Source organism: Barbus barbus, assembly GCF_936440315.1.
Source record: "Barbus barbus genome assembly, chromosome: 34".
Lineage (NCBI taxonomy): Eukaryota > Metazoa > Chordata > Actinopteri > Cypriniformes > Cyprinidae > Barbus > Barbus barbus.
The window spans coordinates 16,700,562-16,717,813 of NC_136762.1; the positions used below are offsets into that span (position 1 = coordinate 16,700,562).

The following is a 17,252-nucleotide window of genomic DNA, read 5'->3' on the forward strand; positions in this document are numbered from 1 at the left end:
GCTTTTTAAGATCTTTCCCTTTCAGTCTTTGCTTTACAGAGTATATTATGTGGTCAACCGACATGGGTTTTCCATAAAAATATCACCAGTGAAAATTCTGCTATTTAAGAAAATTTTATTTTTAATTACAAATTAAATTATTATTATTATTTTTGGTTTTTATTACAAATGTTGTTGTTGGGATGTTGGGATGTTTTTTACATTTGAATAAAATCAAAACTAAAAGGATTACAAATCATATAAGCCAATATTTTGTTCACAATAGAACACAGATAACATAACAAATGTTTAAACTGAGAATTTTTACAATGTTATGCACAAAATTAGCTCATTTCAAATTTGATGCCTGCTTCAGGTCTCAAAATAGTTGGTATGGGGGCATGGTGTAGCATCTCCTCTTCTTTTCAAAACAGTTTGAAGACGTATGGGCATCGAGGTTATGAGTTTCTGGAGTTTTAGTGTTGGAATTTGGTCCCATTCTTGTCTGATATAGGTTTCCAGCTGCTGAATAGTTTGTGGTCATCTTTGATGTTTTTTTTTGTCTAATGATGAGTCAAATGTTCTCTATAGAAAAGATATAGTGAAAGATCTGGACTGCAGGCAGGCCAATTCAGCACCCGGACTCATACTACAAAGCCATGCTGTTGTAATAGCTGCAGTATGTGGTTTTGCATTATCCTGCTGAAATACACGTCGTCTGGAGGGGAGCATATGTTGCTCTAAAACCTTTATATACCTTACAGCATTTATGCCTTCCAAAACGTGCAAGCTGCCCATATCGTATGCACTTATGCACCCCCATACCATCAGAGATGCTGGCTTTTGAACTGAACGCTGATAACACACCGGAAGGTCTCCCTCCTCTTTAGCCCGGAGGACACAGCGTCCGTGATTTCCAACAAGAATGACAAATTTGGACTCGTCTGACCATAGAACACTTTTCCACTTTGAAACAGTCCATTTTGAATGAGCCCTGGCCCACAGGACACAACGTCGCTTCTGGACCATGTTCACATATGGCTTCATTTTTATAGAATAGAATTCAGCTGAACCCACTTTCCTATTAATCAATAAAAATGGCCAAGCAAGTGCACACACTGACAAGATACGCGATACAGTATGAGACCAAACGCGATTTCAGCAATTCTCAACACAGTAAACAAAATTAACTTAATTAGTTGCTAGATGTTCTCCCAGCTGAATCTTTTCAAAATTTCTTGCTTTTTCAGCCCTTTGTTGCCCCCCGTGCCCAACTTTTTTGAGACCTGTAACAGGCATCAAATTTCAAATGAGCTCATTTAGTGGATAAAAGTGTCAAATTTCTCAATTTAAACATTTGTTATGTTGTCTATGTTCTATTGTGAATAAAATAATGGCTCATATGATTTGAAAGTCTTTTAGTTTTCATTTTATTAAAATTTAAAAAACGTCCCAACATTTCCGGAATTCGGGTTGTATATATACATTTATATTAAGGTCCGTATGTAGATATACATATATATTTAGATACGGATATATAATAGAGATTTACACACACAGCACAACCTCACATCGGCACTTCATATAATCACATGTAAAACCAACTTTTTTAATAATGAAACCACATGTAAAACATTTAGTTAGTTAGTTCTGTTTCTCTGGTGTTGTTGTCTATGTTATGTCCTACTATGTCCTATCCTTTGTAAAAATGCAAATTAATAAAAAAATAATGATATATATAGCATAACAATTTTAGTGACCCAACTCTATATATGATATGGACTAATGCAGTTTAGTTATAGCAAATTATATGCTCACAAATATGCCACAAAAAAACACTTGAAGACAATCTTTAAAATTATTATAATATCAGTTATAAAAATCAGCCTGTACAGTCCAATATATATCAGCCTGTTACTGTTGGATCGATGATTTAAAATATTAGGAAGCATTTTCTCCCTTTTATGATAGTAGAGAAAGGACATTATTTGAGAAAAATGGAGAAATTACATTTCAACATGTTGCAGGCAGGATTCAAACCTACTTTTTTCAGGTCAAGGCTCTTGACTCAGTATCAGGGATGCTGTGATTGATGCTTATTGAATTCAGTAGTTGCCCACTCTAAATTGTGCTTTAGAGGGGAATATCCTGTTTCAAGTGGAGAGGAAATATACTTAGACTGGCAGCAGGAAGTGTGTGTGTGAGAGAGAGAGAGAGTGTGTCCATCTGTCTGATTAAGTCTGTAGTTGTCTCTCTGGAGGGTTTGTGAAGCCCACCTCAATTGACTTCATCAGCACACGTTTTTGTCAAGATTCTGACAGCTCTCTTCACCAAATGAACTGAAAAGTCCTCTTTCTTTTATTTCTTGTTCTCTGTCTGCTTCTTTTTTGTGTGTTTATGAAAGCGAGAGGAAAAGATTTATTATTTTTCCCTAAATCCAACCCTCCTAATCTGTTAAAAATCAATATCATAAACACTGGCAACAATATTCAGTTACTCCCACATTTAATCTGCTCGTAATCTGCCGTCGCACCTGTTCACGCACGACACGAAGCAGAAACAAGAGCGAATCTTTATCATGCGCGGCATTCGGGCTGAAAAGCCCTGTCAAGATGTTTTCTCTTAATGTCTCTTTCTCTTTTTTCCTCTGTCTTTCTCTCTCTGTCTGGGAGAAGCCCTACGCTCGGAGCCTGGCGACATGCCAGCTCTTCCCTCGCACTGATGACATCATCAGCTGCCGGCAGGTCTGGATGTTCTGCCAGCATTCTGGAGCATTTATGATTGCTCGCAGATGTGTGTCCAGGAACATACTGTACCCAAATCCCCAAATTAATCAAACTTGACTGCTCTCCAAGCCACTGCTCTCCAAAATAGCGTGAGCGCTGGGGTGGAGGGAGGACATTGGCGAAGTCCTAAATAAATAAAAAAACGCAGAAAGAAAACAGAAATGTTGACTTCAGGCCTTTGGAGGCAGGCTGGAGAAGATGAAGCAGACGTCTGCGCTGCGGTTTAAGTGTTAAAGGGTTACGTCCGAGGGCATGCCTTACAGTTCATGCACCACCATGCCAGGTTCTGACACTTTCCCTTAATAGAGTATACTAAGATGTATCTTAGTGTATCCTAAATATGTTTGATAAATCTGAAAAATACCTTAGCGCAGAAAGTCTAATGTCCGTATCCTTCCTTTTAAAATGTGGATTTTGACCTGTCAGAGGTCTTGACATCTTCAACTGTGTTTAAACCTTCAAATATGCAAAAAATGCATATTTTCATTTTGACAATCTGTTGAATTTATATTAAATTCATTGTCAAAATAATTTGTAATTATTTACTTTTATTTATTGTTTATTAATATTTAGTATATAGTAATATTATATTTTCATATAATTTTGATATTATTTTTACTTATTAGTATAATTATTATTTATTTATTTAATTTCTTTATATATATATATATATATATATATATATATATATATATATAATTTATATGACTCATTTTACTCATTCTAGCAGTCCTTAAAATTTTGACACCTTCATAAACTGTTTTTAAATTTTACCCAAATTTAGGGATATGTTTCAACCTAGTTACCAAATTTTTTCTGGCTTCTTGAAAATTGTATCTGTTTATCTATATTTCTATATTTATCTATATCTATATATCTATATTTGTCTATTTTATGAAATTTATGTAAATACATTTTGCCAAATACATTTGATTTTTAATGTTTATTGAATATTAAATTAATTGTCAAAATACTTTTTAATAATTTATTATTTGCTAATCTTACTCACTGTAACAGTCCTTAATATTATGACACCTTAGTAAACTAACTTAAAAGTTTACCCAAATTTAGGGCTAAATTTCCACCCAGTTACCGGCATTTTTCTGGCTCTTTCAAAATTGTATCTGTTTAATATTTATCGATTTTATGAATTTTATGTAAAGACATTTAGCCAAATACATTTGATTTTTAATGTTTATTGAATATGAAATTAATTTATATTAAATATTGTTAATATTTATATTAAATTTATTGTCAAAATCTTTAATCAAAATTATTAAGTATTTGCTTTTATTTGTATCATTTAATATATATTAATAGCATATTTTATATACCATTACTAATATTATGTATTTATTATGTTTATTGTTTATTATTATTTATTATTTGCTAATCTTACTCATTTTAACAGTCCTTAAAATTAGGACATCTAGGAAAACTGACTAGGCTTTTTAAAATCGGTTTATCTATATATTTAGCAATTTTTTTAATGTATTTTATGTAAATACATTTTGTATATTTAAATTAGTTTTTTAATGTTTATTGCTAGAAAATTTGGTCCCTATGGAAGCCCCGTTTCCGTCACTGAATAAAAAAATTAAAAGGTAATTCTGACTTTTTTTTCTCCGAATTGCGAGATAAAAAGTCGCAATCACCTTTTTTTTTTTTTTTACTTTTTATTCAGTGGTGGAAACTGGCTTCCATAGGTCCCCGATTTGTTTTATAACAGGGTTGAAAAAAAAGGCAAACCTCACAGAACGTCCCCATAATACTTTTTAATCTTCTTAGGTTGAGAATTATTATTATTATTATTATTATTATTGTTGTTGTTTTGTATAATTTAAAGCATTTCAGACCCTAGTTCACACCTTACTCTTGGAAAGTGCATTTTGTTTCACCTCCCGACCTCTATCAGGTGGATTTAAACCTCACGGACCTGCGGATGTCAGCATACTAATAAATTACCTTTCTTTGTACTTTGTCGCAGAGACTGACAGAAGGCTATTTTTAATGGGCATTAGATCAGCCTGCTTAGTTTATATGTAGAGCTGCTTTAATATTATGACCTTTGTGCTGTTTTTCACCATGACCTATTATTCGACTTACTCTCGCAAATTACAAGATAAAATAACGTTATTTCAGTGTTGATGTCCAAACACTTACAATTTATGATTGTTAACTTGAGTCTTTAATTTGCAAATGGGGAAGGGGAAAATTTAAATAAAAATCTAATTCAGTCTTTATAGCACATAAAAGCCCTAGTTCTTCTGGCCCGTCATTGGATTTTGCTGCTTTACATCCCAACGGTTGCCAAGTAGCAGAAGCCCTTGTTTTCTAATGCTCTAATTTGGTATTCAGCACGAGATTGAATCTTATTTTTGTATGCCAGACAAAGTGTTTTGATGGAGGGTGATTGCAGCCAGTCTGGAGGCTGTTTGGGCTGTTTTTCATGGGCAGTACAGTGCACAATGTGCTGTCTGAAACAGAACACAAGACTATTGAATGTGGGATCTGCTTTGTGGTTTCTAAATGTGTAGCGAGCTTTTGGAAACGTGTGCGAAGAGACGTATGAGCCGGGCATGGCTGCATCAAAACAGAACAAATTAGATATGCTGAAATGACACATGATTCACAATAAAAGCTGTCTAGGTAGGTAGCTCTCTAGATTTTGAGACACAATCATCGAGGTTTCAAAGCAAGACCTGAACTCTAGCTACTATCTTTCACTAACAAGACAAAAATAAACCAAAAACACTGAGCATTTTCATTCAAGCGCATTAGAAATGTTCTCACAGGCGTACTTTACGCTGGCGCTGATGAGTCACGCCATCAAAGTATTTTTGAGCATGGTTTGTAATGATTCTGTAAATGAGTGCATTTTTAAACTTTAAAGGGCTTTGGTTGCTGTCCAGAAGGAATGAGAAGAAAGTGTATGTGGAAAGAGGCTAATTTAGGCGCTAGCTGGCTGACTTCATGAAGCTTGTGGGTGCTTTAATGAGTCATAATAAAGCCATTTCAGGCCAGCTGAGTGAAAATAGATACTTGATGAGCCGAAGTTCATTATACATTTGGATTTTATCGATTTTTTTTCCTGAGTCTGAGGTACGAAGTCTGCAGGAAATGGTAAAAACCTGCTAGCAGAAGCCATAGTTGTAGATGTTGTGTCCAAGCATAGTTGTAGATGTTGTGTCCAAGCTATGCGTGGTGAACCGAAGATGTTGTTCACTTCTCTCTTTTGAGGTCTTGTCCCTCATGAATTTTTCAGAAAAAGCAACGTCAGCCAGCCATTTCTTCTTGTTCGGTGTGTGTGGTTTATCGAGAGTGTTTCTGAAGTGATGGAAACATCCTGGCCTACTTCATAATGGGCCAGCAGCTCCACAGGTGGATCTAATACTATTAATAGATGGATTCCCTCAGGCGGTTGATGGCCATCAGAACAGTTATTTAGTCCAGTTATTAAGGATCGCTGGTTGCAAGTGGGTTAAATGATTCTTTTCTTTCTGTGTGTGTGCATTTGTACACCTTGTAATATGTGTTTCCATCTGTGCAGGTGATTCATATGTTTAATGATGTCTTAATGGTGTGAATTTTGCATAGCCTATTTTTAGGACCATTAAGATTTTCTTTTCTTTTCTTTTTTTTGCGTTATGACATTATTTTCAGGATAATTAAGCAGCCCCCACCCATTCTCATTATCGTAATGTGAAAAATTATCATTCTCGTTAACGTAATGTGAGAAAAAAAACAATGTTACACTATTTAAATTGATTTATGCGTAGTGCATGATGTAAGGCCTCCAGTTAATTATTTATTGTGTCCAGACAAGGTGATTTTCTGTAATACAGTAATTAGAATGTAATGAGAATCATAATAATGAAAATTACAAACAGATTCAAGAGTAAAATATACATTACAGTAATTAGAATTGGAGGGGAAATGTAGTAGTATTTATTATTATTTATATTTATTGTATTTAGTTATTTTATTTGTTTTATTAATTAACTTGCAACTTGACTGCATTTTTAATGTTACAAAAGATTTATGCTTCAAGTAAATGCTGCTCTTTTGAATTGTCTGTTCACACTGAAGACTAAAGTAATGGTTTCTGAAAATTCACAGGGATAAATTACATTTTAAAATGTATTTAAAAAAGTTATTTTAAATTGTAACAATATTTCACAATATTACTGTTTTTACTTTTGTTTTAAATAAATGCAATAAATGCAGCCTTGGTGAGCAATATATATATATATATATATATATATATATATATATATATATAGTTTATACATACATACATAAACTCACTGACCCCAAAATTGCAACTAGTTATGTATTTTAATGAAATAAAACAGGCTTGACAGGCTTTGTGATATTCACCCTGAAGAAACAACCTTAGCGTTGATAAATGAATTACAGTTGATCAAAATCATCTGCTTTTACAGGAAAACATGAGTAGTACCTGCCTGAGGGTCCGTCAACCTGATATGACCTTTCCTGCTAGATGATTATCATTTATTACTGTTATCTCTATGAACACATCATAAATGGGCATAGTGTGTTGTTTGTAAGAAGAGACTCATTGTACATGACATAAATCAGTCTGAAGATACAAAGCGCTTTAATATCCTTTAGGACATGTTGCTGTCTGTTCTGCCTCGGCTTATGCTTTACGGTCTTTTATCAAGAAAAGACAAGAGAAAGCTGCCAGCTCTTGTAGATAAGAACATCTCTTTGATTCTGTCAAGGGACAGTATTTTACCCTGTTGATGTGTGTTGGGGAAAAATGAATTATGTTTAATGTCATAAACAACTCATACTTTGAAACAACACAATTTCAGCTTTTGGCATTGTTTCTGTTTTCTATTCAGTTCATTTTATGGTTTGACTTTCTAAACAAGAGCTTAAAAAAGTATATTTGACAGATCAACAATAATGCCTGTGTACTGTTTTCTATCCAGTACATTGTTCATGGTACAGGTTTATAATTCTACATTATATATTTGCCAATTCATGATTTTGCTCCATAGTTTAATGTTTTAATGGCTTTATTGGAAGAATATTCCACATATGTGATATTAAATTTTGGAAAATGTAGGCATGCTAGATAAACCAGATTTCTGAAGATATACGAGTCATAACGTGTTTTCTTCAGGATATTTGATATATCAAAATTACATTTATATTAGCGAAGGTCAGATTATCACTTCAGCCATGTAATGTCAGTGTTATTATTGTTAACTAAAATGAAAACTATTCAAAATCTTTTTTTGGTAATTGAAATAAAGCTGAAATTAAATAAAATATAAATATTAGTTGAGGAATTTAAACTTACAAAAACATTGGCACCTAACTGAAATAATGTAAATTAACTTGCTAAAACTAAAATAAAAATATATAAACATATTATTAAAAACAAATAAAAATAATAAAAATTACAAATGCACAACAAAATTACTAACATAAAAAAATAAAACTGAACAAATAAAAGCTAACTCAAATATGAATAAGTATTATAATAGCATTTTTTATTTAATTTTAATTTATTTTTATTTCAGTTTTAGTGATTTTATTACATCATTAGTAAATTGTCAATCGATTAAAATATTTAATCGCGATTAATCACATGATTGTCATGCGTTAACTCGTGATTAATCGTAACTTAATCGCACATTTTTGTTTGTTCTAAATGTACCTTAAATGAATACTTTTCAAGTTTTTAATACTCTAATCAGCATGGGCATGGATAAATATGGATGCTTTATGTAAATATATGTTTAGTATTATTGAAACCATAGTCAACATAGAGCATGAAGTCATGTTTCATAGGTCATAGATGTTTTTCAAAGAACTTGTTCATGTCTATTAGACACATGAAAAAAGAACATAGAAATACCAGGTTCCCATTACTTCTCTTTCTTTGCACTGAGCAATTTACTTACACAAACCTGTTTACATTTTTGCACGACGGCAGCTCTTCGTCTGAACATGCAAAATGTGCATATATTATTTATTATTACATTTGTTTGCCTCTCTGTGCCCATACTGTATTTTGGTTCAGCCAAATTCTCAATAAATAATTTTCACTGATATATTTGACTGTTTCTGTTGTCAGACAACAGAATTAATATGAAAAAGTGATTGAAACGCAACTAATTAAAAATACATATAAAGCTCTCCCTTCCAAGATGTTAATCTGCACAAAAATCCTGATAATCGAGCCGTCGTCTGATGAATACACATAAGATAAAGACAATAGCTGTGCTGTGATTTAGTCTATACTTGCATGTAAAATTAGAGAAGCAACATAATATCTGTGTTTAACTGAAGGCACTGCTCCTCTCCGCAGAGAGAGAGAGAGACAGAGAGAGAGAGAGAGTGCGTGCGCTGGGCAAGCAAGACCTCTCGCTCTACCGGCGAGTCTCAGAAACTAAATAAAGTTTGGGTGCTTTTGTGAAGGGATAAAAGTCGCTAAAGGGGTCTGCGATGTCGCTAAAATGGCAACACTGTGCATCTCCATTTCTCCAACGACGTTCTCCAACGATTAATTTGTTTACTACAGCCCTACAGTGCTTTGTGAAAGTATTCATACCACTTCATTTTTTTCACATGTTGTTATGTTGCTGCCTTATGTTAAACTGCTTTAAATTACTTTTTACCCCCACATCAATCTACACTCCATACACCATATTGACAAAGCAAAAACAGAATTGTCACAGCTTTATTAAAAATTATTTATTAATCCTTTTATTAATGTATTAATCCTATTAATAAATAATTATAATCCTGCAATTTATTAAAAATACTCAAATAAGCACATTGCATAAGTATTCATACCCTTAAATAATATTTAGCTGAAGTACCTTTACAGCCTCAAGTCTTTTTTGTTTGATGTCACAAGCTTTGCTCATCAACGTTTGGCAATTATCTGCCATTTGTCTCCTCACCTCTTCACCTCTCAAGCTCTTTCAGGTTGGATGGGGTAGACGCACATTTTCAGGTTTCTCCAGAAATATTTGATTAGGTTCAAGCTCAGGCTGTGGCTTGGCCACTCAAAGACATTCACAGCGTTGTGTATAAGCCACTCTTGCTGTGTGCTTAGGGTCACTGTCCTGTTGGAAGGGAAACCTTCTGTCCAGTCTGAGGTTCTGAATGCTCTGGACTGGGTTTTCATTAAGGCTATCTCAATATTTTGGGGCATTGAGCTTTTCTTCTATTCTGATGAGTCCCTCAGTCCCTGCTGCTGAAAAACAGTCCTATAGCATGAGGCTGCTACCAGCACACTTTACTTTTGGGATGGTACTCTGCAGGTGATGAGCAGAGCTGGTTCCCTTCAAATATGATTTCTCAGAGTCTGAGGGTCCTTTAGGTGCTTTTTTGTAAATTCCAAGTTTTCTTTTGTCTTCACTGAGGAGAGTATTGAGTTTGGCCACACCGCCATAAAGCCCAGATCGGTGGAGTGTTGCAGTGATGTTGGTCCTTCTGTAGATTTCTCCTATCTCCACATATGATCATGGAGCTCAACTAGAGGGACCATCAGGTTCTTCATCACCACTCTAACCAAAGCCCTTCTCCATCAATTGCTCAGTTTGGCCAGGAGACCAGCTCTAAGAAGAATCCTGGTTGTTTCAAACTTCTTCCATTAAGGGTAACAGGTACTACATGCTTCTATTACCCTTCAATGAAGCAGAATTGTTTTCTGAACTCTACCCCAGATGTGTGGCTTGACGCAAACCTGTTTCTGAGCTCTACAGACTGTTCTATTGACCCCAGGGCTTGGTTTTTGCTCTGATATGCATTATCAGCTGTTGGACCTTTTATTAAGAAGTATATGCCTTTCCAAATCATACACATTCAATTGAATTTGCCACAGCTTGCCTTCACTCAAAGTCTAGTAACACCTAAAAGTAATATGAATGCTCCTGAGCTAAATTCCAGCTGTCCCGGATAAGGGTATGAGTACTGCAATGGAATCATTTAAGTTTTTTTTATTTTTGATACATTTGCAAGGATGTTATTTTTATTATTATTTTTTTGCTTTACCATTATTGTGTATTGAGTGTAAAAAGATTGATGTGTAAAAAAGTAATTTAAAGCAGTGTAACATAAGGCAGCAACATAAAACGTGAAAAAAAAAATTAAGGGTATGAATACTTTCGCAAGGCACTGTATATATACACAAGCTTCATGATTTTTTCATCTAACACACACACACACACACACTAAAATGACTTCTACTAATAATACTAAACACTACTACTAATATTAATAATAATAATTCTAACTTCTACTATAAAACTAAAATTGTTGTTCCCAATTAAGCCATCAGCCAGCTGGTATTTACTTTTATTGAACTCTTCTTTCTTCCAGCTGGACCAAAAGCACTAGTATGTGATCAGTGTGGCGCTCAGTTTTCCAAGGAAGATGCCCTGGAAGCCCATCGACAGACTCACACAGGTAGGACCCTCCTATCAACCCTCATCTAACCGCAAACCACTTCACTAAATCACCCTTGTTAACCACAGTGGAAAAAACAACAGTAAAGTGGAGATGCGTCATGCATGTACCAGTAGCAATCATGTTTATGAACCTATCAAAACTCCATTCTGATGGTCTTCTATAATTCAGCAGAGAAGGTTTCGGTGCCCTCTAAAACTTCAGCCAATAATATGTGGTGTTACAGGGCAGGGCGGCACACCGATTTGGCACAGCAGCAGTGCCATGTTTCACCAATCTCCATCACTTTGTCTAAGCGAGGCACGTACATTTGTTAGAGCGACTGTACTGAGTTACCAGAGCCTGTGAGTCATAGGTGCTCTGGCACGATCATTAACACGCCAACAGCGCTCAGCTGCCACCCTCCTGTCAAATATTCATATTTACTGACATCTGATGACTGCAAGGTTGGGTGATACTACAGACATTTTAATAATCATATTTTAGGTGAGGTAAATAGTGTGCTCTGATAGGGGTTGGCATGGGATGATATATTGAGTGTAAACTTGTTTTTGTTGCTGCATACCTGAGTGTACTCTGTCAGGACACATTGAAGCATGTACGGCATTCAACTATAGTCTAATGAAAATGAAAATTCTGTCATTGTTTACTTGACCTGTTGTTTTTTCATGTGTTATGTTACAAGTCTTCAGAAGCCATGTGATAGCTTTGTGTGAGGAACAGCCAGAAATGATCCAAGTCATCTTCCCCTCCAGTGAGCTGTTAACTTGAGAACTACTGCAACTGGATCTTTGATTCAGTGAGTTGAATTTGAGAGCTGGATAAATTGAACAGATCCTTCTTTTCATCCGGTTTCAGTGAAATAGCTGATTTGGTTCACAATCAAGCTGAAATTATTCATTCATGTATTGAACTGTTCATTCATGAGTGAACCCTCACTGAACTGCGGTTCTTGGGAAGCAGCTCACTGGAAGGAATAACAACTTCAATTACAGTCTGTTCCACACAGAAAGCAATTCACACTCAAAAAAGAATGTGTGACTGGTGTCTGATGAGGTTTTGTCAGTTTTGGGGCTTAAATAGTCATATGAACCTTGAATTCAGTTTTTGACATTTCCTGATCATATTTCCTGTTCTCTCTCTAATATTTCTGTCATAAAAGTGAAAAGCAAATGCCACATATGTTTCTGAATCTCCTGTATATACAGCATTTCCAGAAATTACTTGGACACCTAAGCCACGATTAGCCTAGATAACCAAAAATCAACCCCCTCCAGTGAGCTGTTAACCTGAGAACCATTGCAACAGGATCTTTGATTCAGTGATTCAGTGATTAATGAACTGGATCCCATGAACAAGTCATTCTTTTGATCCAGTTTCAGTGAAATAGCTGATTCGGTTCACAAATCAGGCTGAAATCATTCATTCATGCATTGAACCGATTCGTTCATGAGTGAACCCTCTCTGAATCAATGCTTCAGTCACAGCAGTACTCGGGTTAACAGCTCACTGGAGGGTATAATGATTTAAATTTCAGTCTGTTCTACACAGAAAGCTATTCAGACTCAAAGAATGTGTGACTGATATGTGATGGTTTTTTAGAGGCCTAACTGTCATAGTCATATAACTACCTTGATGGCAATACCAGGTTGAGTCTATAGACTATAGAATACCCAAGACGTGTCACTCATATAGTTTTGAATGGGGAAAAATGCAACGCTTAATATGATCGCTCAATTGCAGGAAGCCCCACCTTCTGAATGAAAGAGCTAATCAGTAAAGTCAGCGCGTCACTGCAGCTGCCGTTAAAAGTCCCGGTTGCTATAGAAACAGTCAGCGCTCTGAGACGTGCGCTCAGGACTGCGCATGCGCACTGGCGGGTCTAGCCCAGAAAATAAACATTTTATTTTGCTATTTGAGAAAAAGAAACAACATTTATGACACAGTTGCTGTCAGATTTCATTGGTGATTTCAAATATGAAATTTAATCGTAAGCGTAGTGAACAGTTTTGGAGAATTTGATGTTTCCCCATTCAAAGTGATAGGAGCTGCACTTGCATGCCCAAGAAGCTTTTCAAAGATGGACGCCGAGTGACATGACTTGCCTTAAAGGGGCTTTGATTGAGTCCAGCTTTTGACATTTCCTGATCATATTCCTGCATCTTTTCCTGTCCTCACTCTACTGTTTCTATCAAAAAAGTGAAAAGTAAAGGCCACAAATGTCCCCGATTCTACTGTATATACAGTCACAGAAGGAATAACTTAGACACTTAAGCATGATTAAAAATGTCTAAATGTCACAGCTTAGATAACAAAAAATCAATCCCCCCTATTAACTCGAGAACCATTGCAACTGGATCTTTGATTCAGTGATTCAAGATCCAAGAACTGGAACACATGAGCAGGTCATTCTTTGATCCAGTTTCAATAAACCAGCTGATTCTATTCATAATTCAAGCTGAATGATTCAATCATCCATGGATTGAACTGATCTCACTGAATAAGTGATCCAGTCACAGCAGTACTTTGGTTAACAGCTCAATGGAGGGAATAGTGACTTAATTTCAGTCTAGTTTTGGGGTCTAACTGTTATAGTCATATGAACTGCCGTAGTGGCAATACCAATTTGAGTCTAGATTTTTACATTTCCTGATCACATTTCTGCATATTTTCCTGTCCTAACTCCACTGTTTATATCAATAAAAGTGAAAGAAAATGCCTCAAATGTCCCTAAATCTGCTATATAAACAGTACTCACAAAAAGAAGAACTTGGATACCTAAGCCATGATTTAAACAACCCCCCCGCCTCCTTTGATTCAGTGATTCAAGATTCAAGAACTGGAATATATGAGCAAGTCATTCTTTTGATCCAGTTTCAATAAAGTTTCATTCAACAAACTGATTCATTCATGAGTGGACCCTCTCTGAATCAGTGATTTGGTCACAGCGGTTCTCGGGTTAACTCACTGGAGGGAATAACGACTTCAATTCTAGTCTGTTCTACACAGAAAGCTATTCAGATTACCACAAATATCCCTGAATCATCTGTATATACAGCAGTCACATAAAGAAGAACTTAGACACTTGCACCATGATTAAAAAAGTCTAAATGCTACTGGATCTTTGATTCAGTGATTCAATATTCAAGAACTGGATCACATGAGCGTGTCATTCTATTAATGACACCAATAAACCAGCTGATTCAGTTCACAAATCGAGCTGAGTGATTCATTCAGGGGTTGAACTGATTTGTTCATTAGTTCGTCTCACTGAATAAGTGATCCGGTCACATCTGTTCTCAGGTTAACAGCTCACTAGAGGGAATAGCAACTTAAATTTCAGTCAATTCACAGAAAACTATTCAGACTTGAAAAGAACATGTGATTGGTATGTAATGATACTTCTGGGGACATACCAAGTCATAGTCATACCAGACATAATCATATGTGACATATGTGACATTTCCTGATCTCATTCCTGCATCTTTCCTGTCTTCAGTCCACTGTTTATATCAATAAAAGTGGAAAAAATGCCACAAATGTCCCTGAATCTATGAACAGTGATCCCATAAAGAATCTGGACACTTGAGCCATGATGAAACATGTCTCAATGTTGCAGCAAAAAAAAAAAAGTTAACCAATCATTTATTGTACATAAAGATAACTCAAGCACACTTTTCAATCAAAACATTTCACAAAAAGAAGTTTGTTATATTTGAAATGATAAAAAGTAAAGCGAAGTTAGTTCTGAGAAACACTTGAGTGCCAGTTATTTTATACTTTATCCAATTCAATTAGTTTGTAAGTGTTTGTTAACGTCCAAGCATTTTCCCGGCCACTTGTTTCCAGTAGCAGAGCTCTAATCTCTATACCTCGTCCTATATAACCATCATTTCTACCTTATGTACTTCTGTTACTTATTGGCTTATAGACTGGCGTCAGAGGATGCAGTCTGTTACAGGTATTCCAGACTGCACTAATTAATTTGCTCTCTGGGTATAAAAGCGTTTCATGGGGCTAATGATCCACATGTTGAGTCTATATAAAGGTTGAGTCCTAATTAAACAAGGTGCCATACTTTTGTCATCTGCTTGGATTTGAGGTGCTAAATGTTTCCATGGCAGCCAGTTCATAAAGTGTCTGAATTTCTGTTGGATCCAAACCAGGATTCTGTAATATATTTGTGTTATTTTTACAGTATGTTATGATGCTACTACAATGAGGGTGCAATATCTGTCGCCTGTGTTCCGCAGGGAGAAAGACGATAACCCTCTCTAAAACGTTGGCATGTAACTGTAACTCGCTGTGGCACACACTGTATAAATACTTAATGCATGTCGACATAGAGGTGGTGTTAATGATGCCCAGAATTTTATACCTTCTCTTCCAAACTTGTAAACATCCCGTTCTCCGTTTCAGTTTGGCAGCACATTTAGTGGAGAGGAGGGGAGAATATACCTCATCCATTTTGAGAAGCCTTTTTACCGCTGGGCTCTGGCTATCACTCACTCTGGTCAAAGTGAGAGATGTTGTCATCACTTACATACATTTTCTGGACATATCCAAGCAAGAATTTTACATTTCTACTCTGGCTTCTATGGAGCCAAGAAAGTCTTCCTGTATGAAATCTAGGGCTTTGTTTTCATTTGAAGTAGCCATTTCTTAACTGCATTAATTTCTGGGAACAAAATTCATTTCTAGGCATGAAAATTGAGAAATTTACCAACTTTTTTTTCTTCTTTGGCCTGCCAAGAAACTGTTGTCACATAAATTTTTTTCTAAAAATATATAGGGCTATACATTTATTCAAGTTTTTAATCAAATTAATTACATAATTAAAAGTAGCTTTGAAAAACGTCTCAAAAACCCTTTGTTTTGTTCTGTAATTTCCCCCCCAATTTTCCAAATAAATAAAAAACAGGCATCCTATATACACTTCTGATTGTTAATTTTAATCAATCAATAAAATAAATAAATAAAAATAGACGGTCAATTCTGCTATTTTTCTTTCTTTTTTATTTTATTAACAGTAATAAGTGCCCATTAATAAAATTCTGTACTATTTTTTTTAGAAATTAAAAAGTTTAAAATAAAATCAGTTTGAATGCTGCAAGTGAATTTAGGCATAACAACACTGAAATGCACAGTATGAAAAATGAATATTTATTTTGAGATGCTAAAGATTTAGTTTTTATGCATTAACTTTGAGTGTTAGAATACAGCAAAATGTAATTTAAAGATGAAAATAGGAAAATATAAAAATTAAATGTCTAATTTACTGATAAATTAAGAAGAAGAACATTTTTTTTGTATTGCCTGAAAACCAACATGGTACTTATATACTGTAAATATTTTATTTTATTATTTTATTTTATTTTTACTGGATGGTTTGATTTTTTATTGTTGTTACTCAAGTCAGTTACTTATCCAAGGGTCAGATGTCCTCAAATCATAAAGCAGCCAACTGAGGAGTAACTTTTGTTTGATTTTTCCTAGACAGTTTTTTCTTGCATTTGAATATTAATTCTGACTCGGGCTTTAAGCAACACGATTGTCCTAGAACGCCAGCATATGTAAGAATGTCAGAGGTGAACGGCCTTTTTTTTTTAGGTTTTTAGAGGCCGGCCGAAGGGGGGAAGCTGGTGGCATTTGGTGCCAGGACAGAGCGAGAGACAAACAACATCATGTGCTGTTGTTTACACTCAGCCGCTGTGCTGTCATAGACAAGACCTACTAGAGAGCTGACCTACTTAAAAGCTTCCTAAAATAAAACTCACTAGTGCCTCAGGACCGATGCCTGCCCGCCGGTTGGAAAGCAGGCCAGCACATCACAGCTTTCTTTTCCTCTTCTCCCCTCCCGACGGAGAAGCGCTTTATCGCATCCTTCGCAGAGCAGGAATAAAATGTTATTAAAGGGGTTTTATTTGGGACCGGAATAGAAGCGATTTGCCTTTAAACGATTTTGGCCTGAGGGGTGACCGCTCGTCCATCTGTCTTATGTGCTTATGACGTCAGATTTCCTAAAACTCT

At 35.3% G+C, this 17,252-nt stretch overlaps 1 protein-coding gene across 1 annotated transcript in view; it reads left to right on the forward strand.

Annotated features, from left to right (window-relative positions):
* The window catches only part of LOC306854516 (zinc finger and BTB domain-containing protein 16-A-like), a 66,486-nt gene that overhangs the window by 15,646 nt on the left and 33,588 nt on the right, over nucleotides 1-17,252 (forward strand). Inside the window, exon 4 of the mRNA XM_079392610.1 lies at nucleotides 11,136-11,222. Coding sequence (XP_079248736.1) covers nucleotides 11,136-11,222 — 87 coding nt within the window. The remainder of the gene's footprint in view (nucleotides 1-11,135; nucleotides 11,223-17,252) is intronic.